Source organism: Rhinoderma darwinii, chromosome 2, assembly GCF_050947455.1.
Source record: "Rhinoderma darwinii isolate aRhiDar2 chromosome 2, aRhiDar2.hap1, whole genome shotgun sequence".
Taxonomy (NCBI): domain Eukaryota; kingdom Metazoa; phylum Chordata; class Amphibia; order Anura; family Rhinodermatidae; genus Rhinoderma; species Rhinoderma darwinii.
In genome coordinates this window covers 279,527,035-279,549,717 of record NC_134688.1, presented here as the reverse complement: position 1 = coordinate 279,549,717, position 22,683 = coordinate 279,527,035, and the positions used below count along the sequence as shown (strand labels likewise).

The window sequence follows — 22,683 nt, the reverse complement described above, 5'->3', positions numbered from 1 at the left end:
TGTAAACCGAAAAAAATCGCAATTTTTTTGGTCATCTAAGCTCGCAATAAAAGGTGATCAAAAAGTTGTACGTACCAAAAAATGGTACGAATAAAAACTACACCTCATACCACAAAAAATAAGCCCTCCCAGCACTCAATCCAAGGAAAAATAAAGAAGTTGTGGTTCCCAGAATGTGGTGAAACAAAACAATTTTTTTTTTTTTTAACAAAAAGGTTTTTTAAAAGTAATAATATATATATAAAAAAAACCTATATAAATTTGGTATCACCGTAATCGTATTGAGCCGCAGAATAAAGTTAAGTTGTAGTTTTTACCGCATGGTGGAAGGCGTAAAAACAAAAAACAATGTAGGAATTTCAGTTTTTTCCAATTTCAGCCCAGAAAGATTTTTTTTTTTTGTACTTTAAATGCCATTAAAAACTACAACTCCTCCCGCAAACAGTAAGCCCTCACACCGCTCCATTGACGGAAAAATAAAAAAGTTATGGCTCTTGGAACGCAGGGAGTAAAAAATAAATAAATTAGAAATATTAACCCCTTCCCGACATTTGATGTATGCATACGTCATAGCCAGGTAGCGGAAGTATGGAACAGGCCCACGGAGTGAACCCGCTTCATACGATGCGGGTGTCGACTGTATGTTACTATGTTACAATCGACACTTCAGAGTAACGAGCAGGATCGCGTTCGAGCGTGATCCTGTTCGTTTAACCCGTTAAATGCTGTGGTTAATAGCGACCGCGGCATTTATATCATTAGAAAGAGGGGGGCGACCCCCTCTAGCAGCTCATCGCGCCCCCCACAACGCAATCGCGGGGGGCGATGGTTGCTATGGCTGCCTGGGGACCTAATGAAGGCCACCAGGTCTGCCATCTTTGTGTTCTTATAAATCCCTGCCTCTGGCAGGGCTTAATAGAAGCCTGTCAGAAAGACAATATACTGCAATACATTAGTATTGCAGTATATAGTGCAAGCGATCCAACGATCGCTGGTTGAAGTCCCCTAGGGGGACTAATTTAAAAAAAAAAGTAAAAATGTGTAAAATAAAGTTGTTGTTTTTTTTATGTAAAAAAAAAAATGTAAAGTTCAAAAACCCACCTTTTCCCATTTTCCCCCTAGAAGATTATAAAAAAAATTAAACATAATTGGTATCGCTGCATCTGTAAAAGTCTGAACTATTACAATATATCATTATTTAACCCGCACGGTGTACGCCGTAATAAAAAAAATTTAGACGCCAGAATCGCAATTTTTTGGTCACCTCATCTCCCACAAAAAATTGAATAAAAAGTGATCAAAACGTCACATGTACTCCAAATTGGTATAGTTAAATACGACAGCTTATCCCGCAAAACATAAGCCCTCATACCACTTAATCGACGGAGAAATAAAAAAGTTATGGCTCTCGGAATTTGGCGACACAAAATAAATTACATTTTTTACACTTAGTTGTTCCCTTGTAAAAGTAGTAAAATATAGAAAAAACTATATATATTTGTTATCGCCGTAATCGTATTGACCCGCAGAATAAAGTTAACATGTTGTTTTAATTGCCCAGTGAATTCCGTAAAAACAAAGCGCAAAAAACTATGGAGGAATCCCTGTTTTTTTCCTTTTATACCCCACAAATAATTTTTTCCCGTTTTCTAGTAAATTATATGGCACAATAAATGACGCTACGAAAAACGACATCTCGTCCCGCAAAAATCAAGCCCTCATAGGACTATATCGACGGAAAAATGAAAAAGTTATGACTTTTGGAAGGTGGGGAGGAAAAAACGAAAATGAAAATCTGAAAGTTGTTTATGACTGGAAGGAGTTAAGGGGTTAAAGATGAGTCTGGCCGACCCATCTTGGCTCTAGTGTGCCTCCTAAAGTTTTACTCCTATAGTTTTTCGGGTGCAGTCATTGAGGACAGTGACCGAGTTTTTCTGCTTCAGTGCACACTTTTTCAATTTCCGGCCCTCCAGCAATGCCACCAGATTTTCCTTCAGCCTTGCGTCTTCTCCTTGTGTTCTCTGTTTCAGGAGTTTTTTTGGTCATGCCATACCTGGAAGATATCTTGGTATAGGACCCTCCTGTTCCGCCAACAAGGACTGCCTTCAATCATCCTAGTCATTCTTTCTCCTTTCTCTCTCCATCCACACATATTTTCTACACTGTCTTCCTGGGGAAGCCCTCTCTCAGTGTTACACTCGTCCTTATCTTCAGACGATTTTGTCTCGATGGGATAGATATCCAACTTAGCTGGATCATCCTTTTGTTCTCTCCCTGGTATTGTTGTGCACCCCAGCAGGCTTCACCTCTTAAACTATTTCCAGGGACCCTCCTTTCCTGGTCTTTCTTCTCTGGACTTACTTAGAGGCGTCCATTCCCATCATGTATGAAAAAGCTTCTGTAATCGCCCACTTGGACCATTGAGATGATTGCACCTTCGCAGTATCTCATTGTAGGCAGAGAGCCATGTCTGTCCCTCTCTGTCGCCTACTTAACATTAGGGTACACTGGATAGCGTCTGGCCTCAGTCAAGTGGTTCCTTCATTCTTTGTCGTGTGGTGGATGCTTTGGTCTTTTCCTGGGATCTGTCTTCCTAAGATTAATCTTCCTTCTCCTGCCTCTTCTCTCCTGGTTTGTTCAGGTTGATCGAGGCAGAACACATTCCATCTCTTCAGGTGACACAGGGCTCTCTCGTCAGCGTTGGCACGCCCATATTATCTCTTTTCTAGCCAAACTTCACAAGTTTCTGCGTCTCAGAAGATGCCCTACTCGCTGTCTACTTTTCCACCCTGTTTGACGACTTGTCTAACCACTGTCCGAAGATCTTGTGGTTGCTCAAAAGTCCATTTTCACGAACATGCAGAGGGTCAGCAGTTTCTCCCTCGCCTCATATTATCCACAAGACTTGCTTTAGTCAGTGGGGGAGCAAATATTTTTTCCTACTTTCTTTTTTCCTTCTCCAGGTTAACTCCTCCTAGTTGCTCCTGCTGCTTATTAGTGTCTGCAGGAGGGGTATAGCCTGTGTAGTAGGAGCTAACCGTTTTTTATTGATTAGTGACGCCTCCTAGTGGCGGCAGCCTATACCCATTTTATTTAGTCGCATAGTTATGTTCATGTTTTATACAAGACCTGGAATTCTGAGATGGCACTGTAATTGACAGGAATTTTTATAGTAAAATAGTAACTTCTGGTGTACTTACCCTTACACATATTCATGTTTTTACTTCTCAGTATAGCTAGATCTTGCTATATTTTCTCTACAGATTGAACCTATTTATATATTGTTTGGAAAATGGTAATCAAGAATTGCATATGAGTAACAGATATTATGTTTCTACCAATAGATATGTTTTTTTTTAATATGATTCTGTTAGTAGTAGAAACTTTACCATATAGGCTGTTTACTTGCATACTTTTCTTCACATCATTTAGAGCATCACATCATGTTACACTGAAATAAATCTCTTCTGATCCCGTCTTTTTAATAATTTTATTCATGTCTCTTTCTTGTTATCAGCGCCCACCACATGGGTTCCAGCCACAGATGAAATTAGAAGCTGTTGACAAGAGGAATCCCATGTTAATCCGAGTCTGCACTATCGTTGAAAGAGAAGAAAACCGCATCAAGGTGACTCAAATACAAACGACCTGTTTCGAAAATCTAGGAAAATAGATCTAGATTTGTTGGCCTCAGAAGAAAGTTTTCTAAAGTTTGGCAACCACAATAGCACAGGCTACATACATGGCTTTTGAGAATTGTGCAGATCTGTTTCAGAAAATACAAGGGCTTTGATATTGATTATATACAGACGGACACAAATTGACGATAGTTATTTTATCCTTATTTTAGCTACATTTTGATTTCTGGAGCTCACTTTACGATTATTGGGTGGATGCTGACAGTCCAGACATTCACCCAGTAGGTTGGTGTGCAAAGACTGGACACCCTCTACAATTGCCTCCTGGTAAGAGAAGATGTTATGTTTCAATCGTTTTTATAGACAAATTTTGTTTACTTTACAAGGGCTTCCTTCCTTCAGCAAATAAAGCTTATTTATTGCATAGTGAAAAGTTGAACATTTTCTAATATACTTTGTGTATCAATTCTTTATTGCTTTCAAGACCACTGACTGTAGTCATTGAATGGGAACTTTCATTGTTTACTTCCAGAGGATAAAAATCTGTGATGGACAAACAGGAGGAAGACTTGTTACATGAGAAATCTCTGATAACTGTAACAAGCCGTGCACCTATGTGAACATCCCATGACCAGGACAAATTTGTATCCCCTGGGAGTAAACAATGAATGTTCCTAATGAATGACTGCAAGAAGAGGTATTGAAAACCATGATAACTTGGTACACAGCATATATTATCAATTTATCATGGTTTTTAAGACTCTTCCTGCAGTCATTCAATAGGAGCTTTCATTGTTTACTCCTGGGGATAAAAAAAAAAACAGTCCTGATCATGTGATGGACAAACAGGTGCATGGCTTGTTACAGTTATCAGAGCTTTCCCTTGTAACGAGTCTTGCTATTGTGGGTTTATCAAAGTTTTCATCCTATGGAAGAAAACAATGACGTTTCCTATTCAATGATGACAAGCAGAGATCTTGAAAGCCATGAGAAATTGATTCACAAAGTATATTAGAAAATTGCATAATTTGCTGAAACTGGAAAACGCCTTCAAAATGTCTCTCCTCCCAAATAACAAGTTCACGTGGGCTTGCAAATGTTCCTTTTTCTTAGTCTGCATAATGTTTCACTTGTTAAAGTAGAAATGTCTTTGCTCCATAGCTGCAAGTAATACATTCCACAGTCTTTTTTATCCTAATATTATAAACTCTTCTTGTGCCTGCCTAAATGAAGTAGTGCCTACCTGACAGCCATATGCTTTGTGGGAGCTAGCAGTGCAATCTCTTAAGGCTAATTCCAATAGAAGTAGCTATCAGGCAGAAAACCACTATTTTAATATGGTGAGACAAACAAAAAGAAAGTATTTTAATAGCGGACCCTGAAGAAATAGCTCAAATTATATTTTAAAAGAATCAGATTATAATACGATTAACCAAATTAGTTTGTTTATTTAGTATTCTATGGGAACCATTTTTCTTCCAGGTGTTGCAGACACATGCCCAGTTCCTGGACAAGGCTGTCCCATTGCTGGATGTAAAGGAATTGGACATGTGCGAGGACCAAAATATGGCACCCATTACACGTATGTAAACATTTGCATTCGCATAGGCTGAGAGGATAATGTACTGAAACATTTTCTGTATTTTAATATTGTATTGCTTTTTGCCATTTTCTGTTTATAGTGCTGTTGGCTGTCCCTACTCAGAAGTAAACCTCAACAGAGAGATTTTCTTGCAGGATCGTCTTAGTGGCGAACGACCACTACCATCCTACAACACATTAAAGTCTCGGAGACCTGGAACACCCAACCCCATTCCTGATCATCCACCTGATTCTCCACAGTCCAGGTAATTTTAACAGGCTTCATATCAATGGCTTCTCTATATTTAATTGGTCCTTTAACTCAAGGTTCTACTTTTAACTCCTTCAGAAAGTCTCCAACTCTTACAGATGAGCAGTGGGGGCGAGGCAACATGTGGGAGATGGCAGAATGGCTAGAAGATGAAGCAGACACAAAGCCACCAATTAAAAAGTAAGCGTTTTGTTGCAGAATTTTTTGGTTTTGTTTTTAACCTGATAATATTTTAGGGACAAAACACTACAACCTCTGATATGTTATGGAATGATAGATCCAAAAAACAACCTACAAACCCCAGTCAAGTTAGTTAATAAAAATATATGTAGACCAAAATTCTTGCTGGGGCAGAAAAAGTTAGGTTTTTAAAAGAATTTTAAAAGCTTTGTCCTGAATAAATATCCCAAACTGTCAAACTGGACAAGATCTCTCTTTTCAGCGCTCAGACTGAGCTCACAGGTACACAATGTGCAATTAGAAGAGCAAAGCTTTCCTTAATCAAGGCCGTAATGAATGGGCCCTGCCAGTTTAAATTTAGGTCACTGATTTGAATGGCTTTTGACACTGCCCAGAGAGCTGCAGACACCTGGATCAGGGGATAGAGGGACCATCAATATAAAACTTAATCTTTAATTAACACAAAATGTACTAAAATACAGCTTTTGTAGCTGGGTCACATTGAGTCAACACCTGATGATAAATTTCTACCAAGCAGGTAGGGTATAATGCAGTTGATGGACGATCATAGGGCAGATAGAAATATCTCACCTTCTATACACCCTAAACTATAGCGGAACTGTTGCCCTGACAAGTGCGGTCCCTATCAGTGGGAATACATAGACAGTCAGTCCATTTCAAAAAGACACATTGCCCTATGACCAAATCATAGTTCATCAGGGGACAAACCAAATAAAGTTCAAAAATCAGCTGCCATAATACAAGTCTTGCAGGTGCAAGCCACCTGGCAAAATGTAAGCAGTCCAAAAGACCAGGTATAAGGGACCTCATTAGATAGTAGTGAGGTACTTTATGGGTAAGATTCACCCCAAAGGATGATGGATACAGCATTCTGTCATGTTCTGGCTGCAAACGAGGAGTATATGGGCAAAATAAAAAAAAATACACCTGGATCAGCACAGTTCTAGGATAGTGAAAGGGAATGGACTGTAGTTCAAAGTGTTAATCTTCGTTCATGCAACGTATTTAAAGTATAGGTACAGATTTGCCACGTGCCGTTTTCAGGATTCTGAAATTTTAAATTGCAAGTGGCTAACTTATGCTTTAAATTTCTGAACTACATTTATATTTGGATGATTGTTACTTTATAAATACCAGATTTTAATTTGATAACTTTTTCTTTTTTTTTAGGGGTGCACACACATATATCCGTCTGCAGCTGATTAAACAAGAAACAGATGGTACAGGTATCTATTTTGGGCTAGGACTCTAAGGCAACAGTCATGTTTTACAGCCCATCATTTTTGTTGCATTGGATTTACTGTGTATTAGTATAACAAATTAAATATGATATTTTCCAGTATGTTGTATTTGTCTTTAAAAGGAATGTCTCATATATTTAACTTTAGTTTCATTAATTAGATGTATTAAAGCAGTTGTCCAGGTTGGGGACTGTTTTTTTATACTGATGACCTATCTACAGCATAGGTCATCAGTATATGTTTGGTGGGGGTCCGAAACCCGGACCCTGCACCGATCAGCTGTTCCGGCTGCCGGAAACTGTGCAGTTGTCGGTGCCGGAAGCTGGTGGCTTCCGGTCACTGTATAGTGGCCATGGTGGGTTACTGCAGCTCTGCTCCTATTCACTTGAATAGGAACAAATCTGTGGCACGGGTGCTATACAGTGGTCGGAGCCATCTGATTCCGGTGCTGATCCCTGCCCTCACAGGATAATAATCGGGAACAAGCGTTCCTAAAGGCGCTCGTTCTCCCGAACATTGGCTCTTGTAAATAGACCTTTTAGAGTATGATCATACATAGAGATTTTTTGCAGACATTTCTGCGACTATTCCATTCATCTAAATAGAGTTTGTGGAAACAACACCCCTTCAGGTGTATGACATGAATTTTCAGTTGCAGGATTTACTGCAGCAAATCTGCCACGTGTGAACACACCCTAACTCGCCCACACTCAAATACTAATGAGATGACTGCTCATTCTGTCCCTGCCTATACAGTAAAGCTGACAAGTGAGCTACAAAAAAAGCGGAAGTGTTAGCTTATTGTGTCTGCTCTAGAGGCCTGTGTGAAAACCTGGAATATTTTAAGTTGTTTTTTTTTTCTTGTCTTTAGTTGGATAGTAACAAAAAACATACCAAAAATGTCAAACAAAAAAATATGCTGTGGCTTATAGTTTATTCTGTAGTTTTTAAAAACTCTTCATGTAAAGATATTGAGTGCTAAGTTTAATTGGAATGGCATGGTTTTCCCCAGATTGTGAACTGAGTTTAGAGCAAGCCCTTCATCAATCAGTATTCATGACATCCTTGTCCTCTGACCCTGGTCATCGCATTCATCTGTGCTGGGAAAAACAATGTCACCTGCTTCCTGAAGTGTCCGCATATACTGCCAAGACTGTCAGCAAGTGGAATGCTGAAGAAGTAAGATGGTATATTATGTTAAAATGGGTTGTAGGAGGTTTTCCCCTCTTGCATCTCTGTGCACTTTCATTTGCAAGAAGTATTACATTGGTCCATAGAATGGCTGGAAAATCTAGGATTGAACAGTGCAAAGCTGGTTGCTTTTGACTGTGCCTATTGCCATTTAGAAGGAAGTGCCAGCAATTGCTTAAAGGGAATATCTCCTATTTCTTATTAGTTTCATTAATAAGATGTAAGCATGCAGAAGAGCAATAATGTTTGCAGTGTTAATGTTGTAACTTTTCATTTTTAAAGACTTCCCTGGGGTCATATTGGAAACACACGCTTCCTTCCTGCAGTGTCTGTATAGACAGTACAGTATCGTATTTATGCTGTATAGCAGCTGTAATTAATGGACGTTAATTGTCCGCCTCTACCACTCTACACCGCAAAGATGACAAGTGAGCTGCAGAAAACCAGAAACATCAGCTAATTTTGTCTGCTGTACTGGCTATTGTGAAAACTAATAAGATAATAATCTGATCAGCGCTGTAATGTAGATAACAACAGTGCTTTTTATTTTGAAAAACGATCATTTTTGAGCAAGTTCTGAGCAATTTTCGGTTTATGCTAATTAGTTTCTTAATGCCTAACTGGGCATTTTTTTTAACTTTTGACAAAGTGGGTGTTGGAAAGAGGAGTGTATGACGCTGAATTTATTATAGCTCCACTGGGAGACTTGAACATGCAATTCTCTTATCGCTAACAGAATACATTGCAATACTTTATTACGCTTAGGGCTTATTCAGACGAACGGGATATACGTCCGTGCAACGCGTGTGATTTTCACGTGCGTCGCACGGACCTATATTAGTCTATGGGGACGTGCAGACAGTTGCGTGATATTTCCGCAGCGTGAGTCCGCTGCGAAAAAGTCACGACATGTCCGTTCTTTGGGCGTATTTCGCGCATCACGCACCCATTGAAGTCAATGGGTGCGTGAAAATCACGCGCACCACACGGAAGCACTTCCGTGGGATGAGCGTGTTTCGCGCAACAGCTGTGAAAAGGATGAATGAAAACAGAAAAGCACCACGTGCTTTTCTGTTTACAAACATCCAAACGGAGTGTCATAATGATGGCGGCTGCGCGAAAAGCACTCAGCCACGCATCATACGGGGCTGACGCACGTAGCTGTCAAGTGCCTTTTGCGCTCGCAAAACGCCGCTTTTTTTGCGCGGGCAAAATGCACACGCTCGTGTGAATCCGGCCTTATAGTCAGCCTATTTGGCTCACATAGATGGTAGACCTGGGGATCTTTGTTTGGAGGTGCCAATAGGCACAACGAGGGAGCATCCTCCCTCTGTAAAACCTCTTGGGTGCAGCGGTCGCTATTGGCTGTGGCATCTAAAGGGTTAAATGTCTGTGTATAAGTGAGAGATAAATGTATATGCCAGAGAACACAATAAAACAAACTGCAATGCCTTAAGAATGAAAAGGCCCTTAGATTTTATTTCTTTACTTTCTCTTCATGTTGCAGGTTGCTCTATTTGTTCAGCAGCTACCAGGTTGTATGGAACAAGCATCCGTCTTCAGAGAAGAGGTATCATATTTCACAATGAGTGAACACTGCTCCCTATTGCCTGCATCCCTTTATATAGTCTATATGTATACCTGTATTAGTTTGAATTTAGGTCTGTACAAGGATAGATGGATCCTGGCTGCAGCATTTTAGAGGAATGATTAGTCACTTTTATTAATTACAGAGGCTGGGCCACTTTTTGTATTTCCTTGATGTTAGCAACATTCTCTAACCCCATTTTCATACCTTTCCCACAGCAAATAGATGGTGAGGCCTTTCTCCTGCTTACTCAGACAGATTTGGTGAAGATCTTGGGACTCAAATTGGGACCTGCTCTAAAAATTTACAACTCTATTCTTATGTTCCACAATTTGGGTCAAAACTAATGTGACTATAACAAAAAGAAAAATGGAAAATTGGCAAAGGCTATGGGTGGTCAGTGAAGAACAAGGAAGTAATAAAGGAAGACTCATGTCAGTAACTAGAAACTCTTGAGCTTCGCCTCATGATGGGAAAGAGGGAAGTCTGGCATATGTGAATTAAGACTACCTTTGTTTAAAGGATCTAATTAACACCTAATAGAAGATGTCCTGAAGTGAAATCAACCAGGGTGTTTGGACAATGTGCTGTTTGTGCTCCATTGCTATGAAACCTGCTTCTTCAGTGTGCAGAGTAGGAGCTCTCTAGCACTTGAGAGCATGATAAACTTGCTGCTGTGGTGCCTTACTGCTTTTATTCCTAGTGCTTTGTCCACTAGCAGTAAATGGTAGAAGTTTTCTCATCAAACAAGTAAAATATTGTTACCACCTCTGTGTCCTTAATTTTTTAGTTTACAGTAGATATACAGAACTCTAAGGTAAAGGGTTTGTATGGCTTAAAAATCCGTTATCAAATACTCGATTAGGGAATTCGGTGTTATTAGAGCGGATCGCTTACAAAGTTCAGCTATCGCTCTGGGGGACCTATTACGTCCATGCGTTACATGACAGTCCATGGCTATCATTGAGAACTGTGTAATGCATAATTACCATTGTTGTGGCGCTGCAGGGTGCCTTACCAGTGAAGGCCCTGTGCACATCACGTTTTAGGTTTAGTTTGTATGTCAGGAGAGCTCCCAACATACAAGCTAAACATGTTAATAGGGCTGCATTGTCAGACGAAGACCAGAAAAGTGTACTTTTGGCCTCTGTTTGGCCAGTATAGTGTACGTTCGTATACCGCAAATATTTTTTTTTATTGAATAGCGTAGTAAACAATACTACTCCATTCCGCGGAGTCCAGTAAAAAAACATATACTTTTAATGTATAGGATTTTTAACATGGTAGCCTATGAGTGACGGATGCCACTATATGGCAGGCATCCGTTAAATGGATAGGTCATGGGCTTTTCATGAACTATCCATTAAACAGATACCATATTAGTCTATGGGTAAAAGATGCCTAACAGTAGCATCAGTCACCCATAATCTATAACGGCATCCGTTTACCGGATACGTCATGACGTAGCCGTTTAACACATACGTCGGAAGCTTTTCCCGGTATATACTTCAAGCATAGGCCAAAAAAACATGATGTGAACAGCCGTTACTGCAGTTTGTTTTGAACCCTAGCAGAGGGACACCCTCTGCTTAACTTTTCGATCAGGGACCCTTCTAACAAAAAGGGATTGGCTAGAGTAGATAATCCCTCTAAGCCAACCTTTGTTATAGTTTCAAGCAAACTGAAAAGATCATGTTTCAAAACCGAAGCAAAGTCAATGTTCAAGGTCCCAAACATAATGCTTCAATGTGCAGATTAATACTTTTTCTGTAAAAGTTCATGAATTTTAACCCAGTAGTTTCATACGTAACTACTAGGATATATACACTCCTCAACATTTAAATTGCAACACCAAGAAGGAAACGTTTTGGAATTGTGGAAATCACAGGATCAATAGACATGTTAATGATATGCGAATTATAAAAAAAATTGAAACTAAATATTCCAAACATCTTGATTTATTCAGTATGAGCGCTGCACGCAGAAATACTCGCGCTTACACGCCTTGGCATGCTATCAATGAGGTTATTAATGGTTGTCTGAGGAATGTTATGCTGCGCTGAATGCACTTGGGCACGCAAAACATCAAGATTGGCTGCTCGCCGCTCCCTTTGCAATTGCCGACCAATGACGTCCCAGATGGGCTCGATGGGAGACCAGTCCAGAAACTCTGCAGGCCGTGGTAGCACGTTTAGGCCATGCAGGCTGCTCACAGTAGAATGAGCAACATCTGGCCTGACTTTTCCCTGTTAAAAAACAGTTTCTGGGACATATTGGAGAAATGGCCGTACCACTAGTTCCACGACCAAATCAATGCCATGCCGAGCTGTTAGTGTACCTGAAAAGAAGACTAGAGCGGTCCGGCTACCGTACATCATGCCACTCCACACCATAATCCCGGGAGTAGGACCGTTGAGACATTCCCTTTTGAAGACGTCTTCATGGCGTTGCCCACGTGGTCTCCAGACCAATCTCTGGCTATCATTGGTTCCGAGACAAAAGCGAGACTCATTGCTGAAGAGGATAGACCTCCATTCCAGCTTCCATTACCCTCTTGCTATGCACCATGAAATCCTTTGAGAGCGGTGGCTTGTAGTCAATGGAACACCAGTAGCTGGAAGTCTGGCTCGTAGCCCAATGTGATGCAAACACCTTCTGATGGTTTGTGTCGATACTGGTTGCCGCCCTAGGCTTGGGATGTGACGTTCAATTTCAGTTGCAGCACAGAATGGATCGCTACGCACCATTCTTCCAATCAGACGATTCGTCTGTGCAGAGGTTAGTCTCCGCGCATCTCCTTCTGTCATTCCCGGTCGTTGTTCTCCCAACCTCTGGGACAAGCAATGTTGAACAGTGCTGACATCTCGGCCTAGGTGCGTAATGACCTGCCGGAGTGATAAACCAAGGTCTCTCAGTTCAAGGATTCTGTCCCTCTCAGTTTGCGACAAGGGGCGATAACTGGTACGTTGCCTAACAGGAGGCATCGCACAAACAACCCACAGCACTTGATCCGATTTTTAAGGTTTCATGTGGCTAAAAACGTTGCTTTCAATCTGGCTTTAATACTCCTTGAAAATTTATTCACCTGCAGATCTTAGCGACACCTTCTTCCTCTATTTTTACAACCTTACAGCTTGCCTTTCTTGGAGTGGAAATTTCACTGCTGAGGAGTGTATATATAAAAGAGAAAAAGACACACTATATGGACTAAAGTATTGGGGCACCTACCCATTACACCTACAGGAGCTTTTATGACATCCTATTCTAAATCCATAGTCATTAATATGGAGTTGGGGGCTGTGTGGCACTACCTGGGAGGGGGGCTGTGTGGCACTTTACCTCCACCATGAGTTCCGCCGCAAAAAGGCCCACTAAGTCTGTGTCGCCCAAGGCCCCACATAAACCTGGAGCTGGCCCTGGTTGGCACAATTCAGTCAAGTGATGTTCTCCTATCTTTCGCCAAACCCAGACTCTTCCATCAGACTTACAGATAGTAAAGCGTGAATCTCCACAGATCACGTTTCCACTGCTCCAGAGTCCAGTGGTGGCGTGCTTTACACCACTCTACACGATGCTTGGTGATGAAAGGCTTGCATGTATCTGCACTGCCATGAAAACCCATGCCATGAAGCTCCCAGAGCAGTTTTTGTGCGGATGTTAATTCTGGAGGGGGTTTGGAACTCTGCAGTTCTTGAGTCAGCAGAGCGTTGGTGACTTTTATGCACTATGTGCTACAGCACTCGGCGGCCCCGCACCGTAACTTTACGTGGTCTGCGCTTTGTAGCGAAGTTGCTGTGGTTCCTAAATGCTTCCACTTTGCAATAATACCACTCTCAGCTGTCAAACGACGACGCGTAAATTACAGGTCGTCTGCACAGTACGTCGGCAAACCCATTCAAATGAATGGGCAGATGTTTGCCGACGTATTGTAGCCCTATTTTCAGACGTAAAACGAGGCATAATACGCCTCGTTTACGTCTGAAAATAGGTCGTGTGAACCCAGCCTTAGACACAATACCATCCATGAGTTTAATTGAAAAACGAATAATTCAATGTTTATGACACTTAAATCCAACGTGCATAATAATTTGGAACACGGTGTGTGTGTGTGTGTTTGTGTGTGTGTATATGTATATATATATCTACATCTACAGGGGTCACAGAATGTGGCGCTATCTACGCTGGCTTGTATGCTACAAGTAGTGGTCAACACATTCACTAGCAAAACCCTTTTTCTGTTAATGCTTGTAATACATAGGTAATAAATACCTATACAAATATAGACCTTAGACATACGTCAAAAATTAAGCGTCCGCACATATCACAAGACAAAAATGAATATTTATAAAGATGCGTGAGGACATGTAATGTATCCAAAACTGAATAAATAACACAAAGTACATACTATGTACCATGAAGATATAAAAAAACTTTATTACAATAAACATGACAACATATTGACCATCAAAAGTTAAAAACCATTATACAGACACATTAAAAAATGGTGTGGAGATACGAAGAGGACTACACGAATAACATGCTAGTACCATATAAACATCATGTGATGTGGTAAAGTACAGAGAACTAAATCCAAACGAAATATATGTGCACTGAAAACCGTATCATAGGGCAAAAGGCCACGGATAAACTGCACAACTGGCCATTAATACAAGAAAATGTGCAAAGGTATATAAATGTAAGGAGAAAGAGGCTCCAAGGTTCAAAAAATAGAAAGTTTATTCACCGATCAGTGAAAAAGGTGCAACGTTTCAGCTGCTTAATGCAGCCTTTGTCAAGTAATATAAAACAGACAGTTCAGTGCTTTTATACAACCCACAATTGGAGGAGTTACAAAACGGATTTAAACATTCAAGTACAAAATGTAAAGTTTATAAGTGTATATCAAATCGACCATATAAGGTCCATCATTATAATGTAATGACATTTATAAGATTGTGTTTAGTGAACATCCAAGAAGGTGTTTTATTCAAATAAAGTGACATAGTGGCAGATCGCACAAGATTTCCTGATTAGAGTCAAAGTATTCTGCAGCTGCGCAGACTCAGGTGGAAGAAATCAATGCACGTGTGCTTTTTTTATGAATGAACATACAAACATTGGCACTCACCCAAACGAAGGTACATAACATGGGACGTGTAGTGCGCCAAGTTCAAAAATCTACGCCGTTCATGCAGTCCAACTGCGCATGTTCAGCACTAAATCACGTGATAAAAATATCACGTGAGCGGCTGTCAAAACAGCCCCATGTTAGCGTCTTAGCAACCACGCATGCGTACAAGAATGCCGGAGAGAAAACAAAGTACAGGCATCAAGTGTATAGATCCCAGACCCCAGCGTAAGTCTATTGAAATCAAAGAGTCCTATTTGACCCGACCAATATCACCAATATAGGTGGCATGGTCCGAAATCATGACAAATATGATTGTGGATAAAACCACGTCATAGTGTCTAGATACGAAAGGGTTCTAAGGATCTCAAAGAAAATAGAGCAATTCAGGTGATATATATCAATGGGGGTCATGTGTAGTAATAGAGTACAATAATATTATACAGTATCTACATCCACAAAGAAAAAAGCACTCTAAACGTCCATGTGTCCCCCGGCTTGGGTCAGCATCCAGAGAAGAGATTGTTATTTATAAATCAGTCTTGAAAAATAAAAAAATAATAATTAATTATCCAAACTTACAAAAAACTCTAAATCCCAGAAAAAATATGTGCGATCTAAACATGAAATAAATATAAAATGTATATATATATATATATATATATATATATATATATATATATATATAGATACCCCTCATAAAAATAGAAAATAAAATAATTAAATTGACTCTTACTACATAAGGGGGCAATATCATCCAGTAGCAGTATGGGAAAATATCACAATCCACAGTATCCTAAGCCAAAATAAATCTATGAAAATGCTTTTAAATTATACTCAAAGTTGAGTCCCTTAGGTTGCAGCGTATCAAGTCTACTAATCCACTCCACATCTTTCCTTTTTAATACTTTCTCCCTTTCACCACCCCTTCTAAGAGGGGGAACATGATCTATGATAAGAAAGCGAAGCTGGTTAACCCTATGTTGGGCTTCACAGAAATGTCTGGGGATAGGTAATTCAGTCTTATTTGTATTGATCGTAGATTTGTGTGTATTGAGTCTAATCCTACACTCCGTAGTAGTCTCACCTACATATAACAGTTTGCATGGACATATAAGAACATAGATTACAAAGCTCGATCTACAGGTTAAAAAATTTCTTATTTTATAAGTCTTGCCGGTCTTTGGGTGTGTAAAGGAATCTCCCTTAATCATTAGACCACAATTCACACAATTTAAGCATGGATAACAACCACAATAGTGAGATACGATCTTGGCTAGCCAAACTCCCACTGTCTCTAGGACCTATATCAGTTTTTACTAGTCTATCTTTCAAGTTAGACGATCTCCTGTAAGAAAATAGAGGGGGGGATTTAAATTCTGGAATATCGTAAAAATTCCCCAATATAGGCCAATGTCTCCTAACCACCTGCATAATTTTGGGACTGTTTGTGTCATAAGTGGTGACACAAGGGATACGTTTTTTATTCTTAGAACCTCTAATATCTTTAGAGTGATCCCTTTGACTCTCGTTAGTTCTAATTCGGGCAATATGGGACCCGACAAGTCTATCCGGGTAACCCCTAGATCAAAATTTCTCTCCCATCTCGTCGAATCAACTATGATTGGTCGATTAATCATCCACTATCCTCCTAATCCTCAGCATCTGACTAAATGGAAGTGATTTGACCATCTTTCTAGGATGCTGACTCTCATACCTTTAAAAGGTTATTTCGGGGGGCGTGGCCAGCTATGGGAGAGTGAAGACGTGCTCTCTCCAGCTCCTCAACTAGCGCTACTAAATTGGCTTACATCCACTCCCAGATATGGGGAAAAATTCTAAAAAAGCAAGGGCAGCAGCCCCTACATGTCCCTCATCGCCCCAGCGCGATATCGGGGATTATTTTGGGCGACAGCCCCAGATGCAGCTGCGGGCTGCGGCGCGGGCCGAGGCTGGAGGTCAAAATGGCCGCCCGACCTCTCCATCTCCAACGGACCAGGGCCCGGAGATGACGGCAGGACATATCCACTCACCCTCTGAGGTGCAGACCCTGGAGTTCACCGATCCTCTGTCTCCTTCCCGGGCTGCGATGGATCGTGCGGCCCGTGCGACAACGCCTCCAGCTTCCCAAGATGGCCGCCGGGACCACGAGGCTGGCGGATGCAGGCCTGCTCTGGAGAGCACGGCCCTCCCTTCAGCTGCTCCGATAGAGAGCGTGCCAGCACAGGACCCAGAGGCATTGGATCCCCGGTCTTGCTGGGAGACTTCGGAGACCACTGTAGCGGCGGATGCCGTTCCCCGGTCACAAGAACATGTGGCCTCTCAAGATGGCTGCCATCCTCCATCGTCTCTGCTTTCATGGCCTGCGGGCCCTCTTCTTCCGGGATCCGACTGCGGCCTACTACCAGCCCCTGGAGTGAGAGACACCGCATCTGCCCTGCCTGCAGTTCTGCAGTTGGAGGAGTTAGCGAGGAGGCACAGTGAGTACCGAGGCCCTGAGCCTCCCATCATCCAGGTCACCTCACACCCCATGGGACGGATAGCCCCAACTCTCCCCCTTCCATCCAGGGATCCGGGGCTGGTGGGAACCTCTCCCTCTCGGCCCTCCAGCTCCGCACGGCACGGATACCCCAATGCCCCAATGATATTAACCTCGACCCTGCTTATGGGATCTACCCAGCACCCCGGGACTATGCCTGCACTACCTGCAAGTGGCCAAGGTCCTCAATTGCATCCACTCCCGTCTCCTGAAGTGGACACGCCAGCCAGTAGTGGATTAAGTTTTACCGACCCGTTGTCTGGATCTATGTGTGAAAATCGGCCGGCGACTCTCTCAGATATCCGCCAGCTTGTTCAATTGTTGCCTACTAGGGCTGATATGACTTCCTTTGCCAGACAGATCGTGGAAGAATGCAAGCTGGAGTTTACACAGTTTCGTGCGGAACTTTCCTCACTTTCTACGAGGGTGGACACTCTTACGCAGGATCGGGTTGCTGAAAGTGCCACTATTGCAGATATCCAATCCACTATCCAGCAGCACTCAGCTCAGTTGTTCACCTTGCAGCAGCATCTTGATGATATTGAAAACCGTAATAGGAGGAACAACCTACGTGTTCGAGGATTGCCCGAATCTGTTCCTGCGTCTGATCTGTTTTCGACTCTATCCACCATCTTCAATACTTTACTAGGCCGTCCGCCGAATACCCATATAGAGATCGACCGGGCACATAGAGCTCTCCGCCCTGTAAGTATTGACGATCCTCGGCCGAGGGATGTCATTTGCCGAATACATTTCTACGCAATCAAGGACTCTATCCTCCAAAAAATCAGACGGCAACCCATCATTCTCCATCAAGGCACGCAGTTACGTATTTTACCGGATTTATCTCGACATACGCTGGCGCAAAGAGCTGCTCTCAAACCCCTGCTGGAGGTACTCAGAAGCCGGGACATCATCTACAGGTGGGGCTTCCCGTTTGCCCTGATGGTCCGACAGGAGGGCCGTACCTACACTGTGCGATCCCCGACCGACCTGCCTGGTTTCTTGCGGGACTTGAATCTTCCTCATGTTGCATTACCGGAGTGGCCCTCGTTGTTATCCTCTGCTGGCGGGGGATCACGGGGGAGACGCCCAATCTCTGGGCCCCTAGCGGTGGTGGAGGGACGCCCTCCGCGTGGACCCCGGAGACGATCTAGACGCCGACAAGAACATGACCCTATTCCACCCATGGAGACCGCCCGTTCGGCGTGATGACCCGGACGGCCGTTCTTGGAATTCCTCCTTTTATTTACTTGCTGCTGTCTGTTTTCAAGATTGCTTGTTGCTTTTTTACCGTTACCTTCAGATGCCTTCCAATGTCTTCCTCTCTTATTATTTAAAGTGTGCAAATGATGTTAAAGCTGTTAATACCTATATTATTGTACGCTAGGGAGTGCGGATAACTCTTATGCGTAGTTGTCACCTTCCCCCTGTAGGTTTTGGACCGAATTTTCGGTCTTCCGCAATAGTGCGATTAGCTTGTGCGGCAGTTGTTTTTCTACTGCCTTTTCTGTTTGATTTTATGTCTGTGTTTTTTTCTAATGCTCTGTTCTTTACTCCTAGCTTGTTTCCCTCCTCTACTTCCCTCCTGGCGATCCTGGACTCCGATCCTTCGTGCGTTAGCCGGAATTCCTCAGCGAGTCGTTTAGTATGCATCCATGGCTGACCTTAATATTGCCTCCTTCAACGTGAAGGGGCTGAATGTTCCTGAAAAGCGGGCGCAAATTTTACACCATCTACACAAGCGTAAGGTACACATCGCATGCTTCCAGGAAACACACTTTAAGGAGGGACATACCCCTACTATCAGGCACAAACACTACACTACGTGGCATTTCAGTAATAATCCCCTTTCCAGATCGTGTGGAGTTGCCATAGCCCTCCACAAGTCTCTCCCCCATCAGGTTGTCAATCTTGTTGCGGATCCCGATGCGAGATACCTCATCTTAGTGCTTAATATTGGTGGGAGGGAATTTACGGTGATTAACGCTTATGCCCCTAACCAGGGTCAGGTGCCCTTCATTCTTCAACTAATAGAAACCGCCCTTCCAGTGGTCCGAGGGACTGTGGTGCTGTGCGGAGACCTTAACCTTACTCTAGATCCGACGGTGGATAATTCTACTGGTCGCTCTAGTGTTGCATACGGTGCTATTAGGCGGGTGAGGCGTGCTCTCCTACAGCTTCAACTGTGTGATGCATGGCGCATTCAACACCCCACGGATAAGGATTATAGTTTTTACTCCCATCCGCATGGCACCTACAGTCGCCTGGATTACATTTTCCTTCAGCAACATGCTCTCCCCTGGGTGGCATCTACGTCCATTGGCAGTATCCTGTGGTCTGACCATGCCCCGGTATATTGTACCTTACATCTCCCCTTCATCACTAAAGGCCCCTGGACTTGGAGACTGAATGAGTCCCTGCTCCTGGATGGGGTGTGCCATGCTGATTTGCTTCAAACGGTGGAAAATTTCACTATTGATCATGCCCAGGACGACACATCCCCCTTGGTTCGTTGGGAAGCTCTTAAATGTGTTCTCAGGGGGGTCCTCATAAAACACGGGGCGCGCCTTAAGAGGGAAAGGGCCCACTCCCTTAAAATTGCTCTCCAAAAAATTAGTGCTCTTGAACTGGCTCACAAACGTGCGCTGTCTCTCCCGATTTTACGTGAGTTACAGATTGCCCGACAGGACGCCAGACGGCTGTTGGACTCTGCCCAGCAGCGCGCTCTTCAAGTCTGTCGCAGTAAATTCTACGAGTTTGGCAATAAGAGCGGACGTATGTTGGCCAGAGCTTTAAAAACCAGAATTGCCCAGTCACACATCCCAAATACTAAGGCCCCTTCTGGCCAAGTTGTTCACACGACCCCAGAGATAGCGGAGTGCTTCCATAGCTTTTTCTCTGAGCTTTACAACCTTAACCCTCCCACCCCCGCCCCCTCCCATCCGCCGGGACGGGACTCTTTCTCATCTCCCTTCACACCGTTGTCTGGGGAGATGGCTGAGGAACTTGATACGGACTTCACTCCCGCGGAGCTCCTCATGGTTATATCTGATCTTCCTGGGGGAAAGAGTCCTGGCCCGGATGGTTACACTGTCAAGTTTTATAAGGTGTTGGCGGACCGGTTGCTACCGCTTCTGTTGTCAGCTTTCAACTCTATTTCCCCGGAGGTCCTGTTTCCCCCTAGCTCCACCTTGGCTCATGTCGCGGTTATCCCTAAGCCGGGTAAAGACCCTCAACTCTGCTCCAGTTATCGTCCCATCTCCCTGCTCAATGTAGACTTAAAAATTTACGCCAAATTGCTCGCCAATAGACTGAATAAATACCTGCCAGATCTAATTCACCCGGATCAGGTGGGGTTTGTGCCTGGTCGGGAGGCCCGTGACAACACCCTTAAAACTTTTGATATCATTCACCACGCCCAGGCTAACCGAATCCCGCTCATGATCCTGTCCCTGGATGCTGAAAAGGCGTTCGACAGAATATCGTGGTCTGCCCTTTACCAAACCCTTCGACATGTGGGAATAGGACCATCTTTCTTGGCAAAAATTATGGCATTGTATCGTACACCCTCGGCCCAAATAAAAATAAATGGCTCCCTTTCGGCACCTTTCCCTATTTACAATGGCACACGACAGGGCTGTCCCCTATCCCCCCTGTTGTATGTCCTGGTTATGGAGCATCTCATGGCCTCCATTCGGAACAACTCAGATATTAAGGGTATTAACATTGGAGGGAAGGAATACAAGTGCTCGGCATTCGCTGATGACCTATTGGTCTATCTCACAGACCCTCATGTCTCTCTCCCTTCACTGATGTCCGAGCTGTCTCGTTTTGGAACATGGTCTAATTTCAAAATCAATTTCTCTAAGTCTGAGGCGCTAAATGTTTCTCTCCCGGGCCCATTAGTGTCGCTTCTCCAAAGTAATTTCCCCTTTTCATGGCCCTCTAGAGGTATTACATATTTGGGTGCCCGTATAAGTGGGGACCTTACACAATTGTTTACAAATAATTTTATCCCCCTACTGGCCAAGTTTCGTACTGACCTTAATTCCTGGCATAAGACTGAGTTTTCCTGGTTTGGCCGTATCAATATTATTAAGATGTCCCTCCTCCCCCGCTTGCTTTATCTCCTGCAGACGATCCCCATCTCTATCCCATCTTCCTATTGGTTGCGGCTTCAGCGATGTTTCGGCTCCTTCATTTGGCCGACTGGTCGCCCACGTCTGAGCCGGGCTCTTCTGACTCGTTCCAGGGGTACGGGTGGGGTTGGTCTGCCGGATTGTCGGCTCTACTATTTGGCATCAAATCACGCACGGGTTTTAGATTTCTTTCATAACCGTGAATCAAAACTATGGGTTCGTTTAGCTCAACAACTATGTCCCAGTACCCTATCATCCCTGCCGTGGATCCTGCCCGGGAATAGACCGACTCAAGCCTCCTTTGTTGTTTACCATACTCTCATGGCGTTGAGGTCCTTAGGGCCTGGAAGTACGCTTGTAGACCCCCTGGGTCCTTTAACTCCTATCACAGATAATCCAGCCTTTCCTGCTGGTAAGGCTGGTCGCTCCTTCCTAGGCAGGCAGTCCACCAACCCCATGTATTTTGCCCAGGTCCTCTCCGCTTCCTCTCTTCTCCCTCTAACCTCCATCTGCCCCGATGCCGTGCCCCTCACTCGCCATATATATGAGTATGCCCAGTTAAAACATTTTTATGGAGTGGTAAACCGACGCGCACATCTTCACAGGTCGTTGACGGACTTTGAGCGCCTATGTGTCTCCTCCCAGCCCCCTACACATACCATATCCACAATATATAAATTACTCCTTTCGCTGCGTTCCCAACAACTCCCCTCCTTCTGCGGGGCCTGGGAGAGAGAATTACATACTACATTTACTGATACACAATGGAAGCGGTGTTTCTCCCTCTCACAAAAAGCCTCTATAGCCGTTAGGGCCCAGGAAACTAGTTATAAAATTGTCTCTAGATGGTATCGGGTCCCGGCTGCGCTTCATAAATGGTATCCGTCTGTGCCTGATAATTGTTGGCGCTGTGGTGCTGTGGGAGGTTCCATGTCTCATGTTTGGTGGAGTTGCCCCTTGTTGAGGAGTTTTTGGGATGCGGTACTTAAATTGATATTGGAGGTTACTGGAGTCTCTGTCCCCAACTCTCCGGAGGCAGCTCTCTTATTCATGTTCCCGATGCCATTACACATTTATAAAAGCTCCCTAACTAGACATCTGCTTCAGGCGGCAAAGTCAGTGATCCCGCGCAGGTGGAAAACGGCAATGCCCCCAACATTAGA

The 22,683-nt window shown here is 43.3% G+C and overlaps 1 protein-coding gene across 3 annotated transcripts in view; it reads left to right on the top strand.

The window, feature by feature from the left end:
• Positions 1-10,478, top strand: part of LOC142743000 (lethal(3)malignant brain tumor-like protein 4) — a 66,268-nt gene extending 55,790 nt beyond the window's left edge. For all 3 annotated transcript variants that reach the window (XM_075853324.1, XM_075853326.1, XM_075853325.1), the window contains exons 14-22: positions 3,518-3,628; positions 3,851-3,965; positions 5,121-5,220; positions 5,321-5,485; positions 5,569-5,670; positions 6,862-6,917; positions 7,945-8,111; positions 9,631-9,693; positions 9,930-10,478. In XM_075853324.1, the coding sequence (XP_075709439.1) occupies positions 3,518-3,628; positions 3,851-3,965; positions 5,121-5,220; positions 5,321-5,485; positions 5,569-5,670; positions 6,862-6,917; positions 7,945-8,111; positions 9,631-9,693; positions 9,930-10,058 (1,008 nt within the window). In that variant the 3' untranslated portion in view covers positions 10,059-10,478. The remainder of the gene's footprint in view (positions 1-3,517; positions 3,629-3,850; positions 3,966-5,120; positions 5,221-5,320; positions 5,486-5,568; positions 5,671-6,861; positions 6,918-7,944; positions 8,112-9,630; positions 9,694-9,929) is intronic.
• Positions 10,479-22,683: the final 12,205 nt, after the last annotated feature.